We start from the raw sequence: 1,541 nt of genomic DNA, 5'->3' as shown, positions 1-1,541 counted from the left end.
GCGAGATGTTAACTGCCTCGCCTGGTCTACAGGAGGTCGTGGGTTCAGATCCGGACGCTGACGCCTTTTGTCTATTTGGAGTTTGCATGTTTCTCTCTCTCTCTCCACGTCGGGCGCGTGGATTGCATCTCTGGGTCCTCCTCCGGTATTTTCCCCTCCGCATTTAGAATCAACAGCAACAGGAATTTGACTGCGATACAATTCCCACGTGATGACGAGCCACTTCGTTGAGCTGTCGTTTGTGATTGCCTGGTCGCTTCCGAAAAAGGGCTACTACATAGCTCAGTGGGGCTTACCTGCTAAAATAGAAAAAAAAATAGTTTAGTTTAACAGTTGCTATTTTTTTTACGGATGTTTGTCTTTGTCTGTTGTGGGGGTGGCGGTCCGGGGTGTTCTCAGAAGATCGGATCACGTCTCCAGCCTCTGCTCTTCCCAGGAGGAGGTAGACATCTCGCTGTAGGGGTCGAGCACCACCTTGACGCACTTGACGATCATGATGAGCAGGAAGAGGCAGAGCAGAGAAAGGAAGGCGAAGGCGAGGCCCTTGTCCAGATCGATGGGCGGCAGCTCCGCGCCGGATCGCGACTCCATCCCCATGGACCCTCACCACCACCACCAACACCACCACCGCCGCCCCCCACAATCAACCCACGTGCTCGACCACCTCCGCCTGCGGCCGTCAGCGAAGCGCAGGAACAACAACAAGAACAACAAGCACAGAATGACTCAAAGTGGTGGCGTTCGCTGGGTGTAGTGGTGGTGGTGAAGTTTGCTGGGAGTGGTGGTGGTGGAGTTTGCTGGGAGTAGTGGTGGTGGTGGAGTTTGCTGGGTGTAGTGGTGGTGGTGAAGTTTGCTGGGAGTGGTGGTGGTGGAGTTTGCTGGGCGTGGTGGTGGTGGTGGAGTTTGCTGGGCGTGGTGGTGGTGGTTAGTGGTGGTTGTAGGGTGGTAGTGATAATAATGGTGGTGGTTGTATGAGTTGGTGGTCGGTGATGCTGGTGATGGTGGTGAGATTTTGTAACGACAACAAATTCGGGTGGTGGTATGCGTCGGTGGTGATATGGTGTGATGCGAATCGGTGGTAGTCGTTTGGGTCGGTGGGAATGCCAGTGTGGGATTATGGTGTAGTATGGTGCTGCTGGTGGTGGTGGGATGGTTTGAGGTTCGTCTGTCGTGGCGGTGGTAATTTCTCCAGAAACTCCGTTTTTCTCTAACAACACAATAACAACAACAACAATCTACCTCCTCAATGAAGAATCCAACAGGTACCAACAGGACCCTTCCAAAACAAAGCTCTTGAGCGACTCAGTGAGGATTTCGTGGGTAAATAGAGGACTTATGATTCTTGGGTCTTTCGGTAAAGTTACGTAGATAGGTTCAAAGAAATAACAAAAATAACAAAAAACCACGACGTTTCGATCGCAACACAAGCAATCGTCATCAGGAGAAAAAAGAGCGGGAAAGCTGCTGAGGCAGGCTGTTTTTAAGGTGTTGATCTTGGAAATCAGGTTATCTTTGCATCTAGATGACATTGAAGCGGCTGA

General features: G+C 51.3%; 1 protein-coding gene across 1 annotated transcript; it reads right to left on the bottom strand.

The window, feature by feature from the left end:
• Positions 1–408: 408 nt before the first annotated feature.
• Positions 409–597, bottom strand: LOC133346310 (cortexin domain-containing 1 protein-like). Its single transcript, XM_061557805.1, has one exon. The coding sequence runs from the start codon at positions 595–597 to the stop codon at positions 409–411; it is 189 nt and encodes a 62-aa protein (XP_061413789.1).
• Between the last annotated feature and the right edge of the window lie 944 nt (positions 598–1,541).

Source organism: Lethenteron reissneri, chromosome 24 (assembly GCF_015708825.2).
Source record: "Lethenteron reissneri isolate LAM-NWPU_2019-01 chromosome 24, ASM1570882v1, whole genome shotgun sequence".
NCBI lineage: Eukaryota > Metazoa > Chordata > Hyperoartia > Petromyzontiformes > Petromyzontidae > Lethenteron > Lethenteron reissneri.
This window is presented reverse-complemented; position numbering and strand designations above follow the sequence as displayed.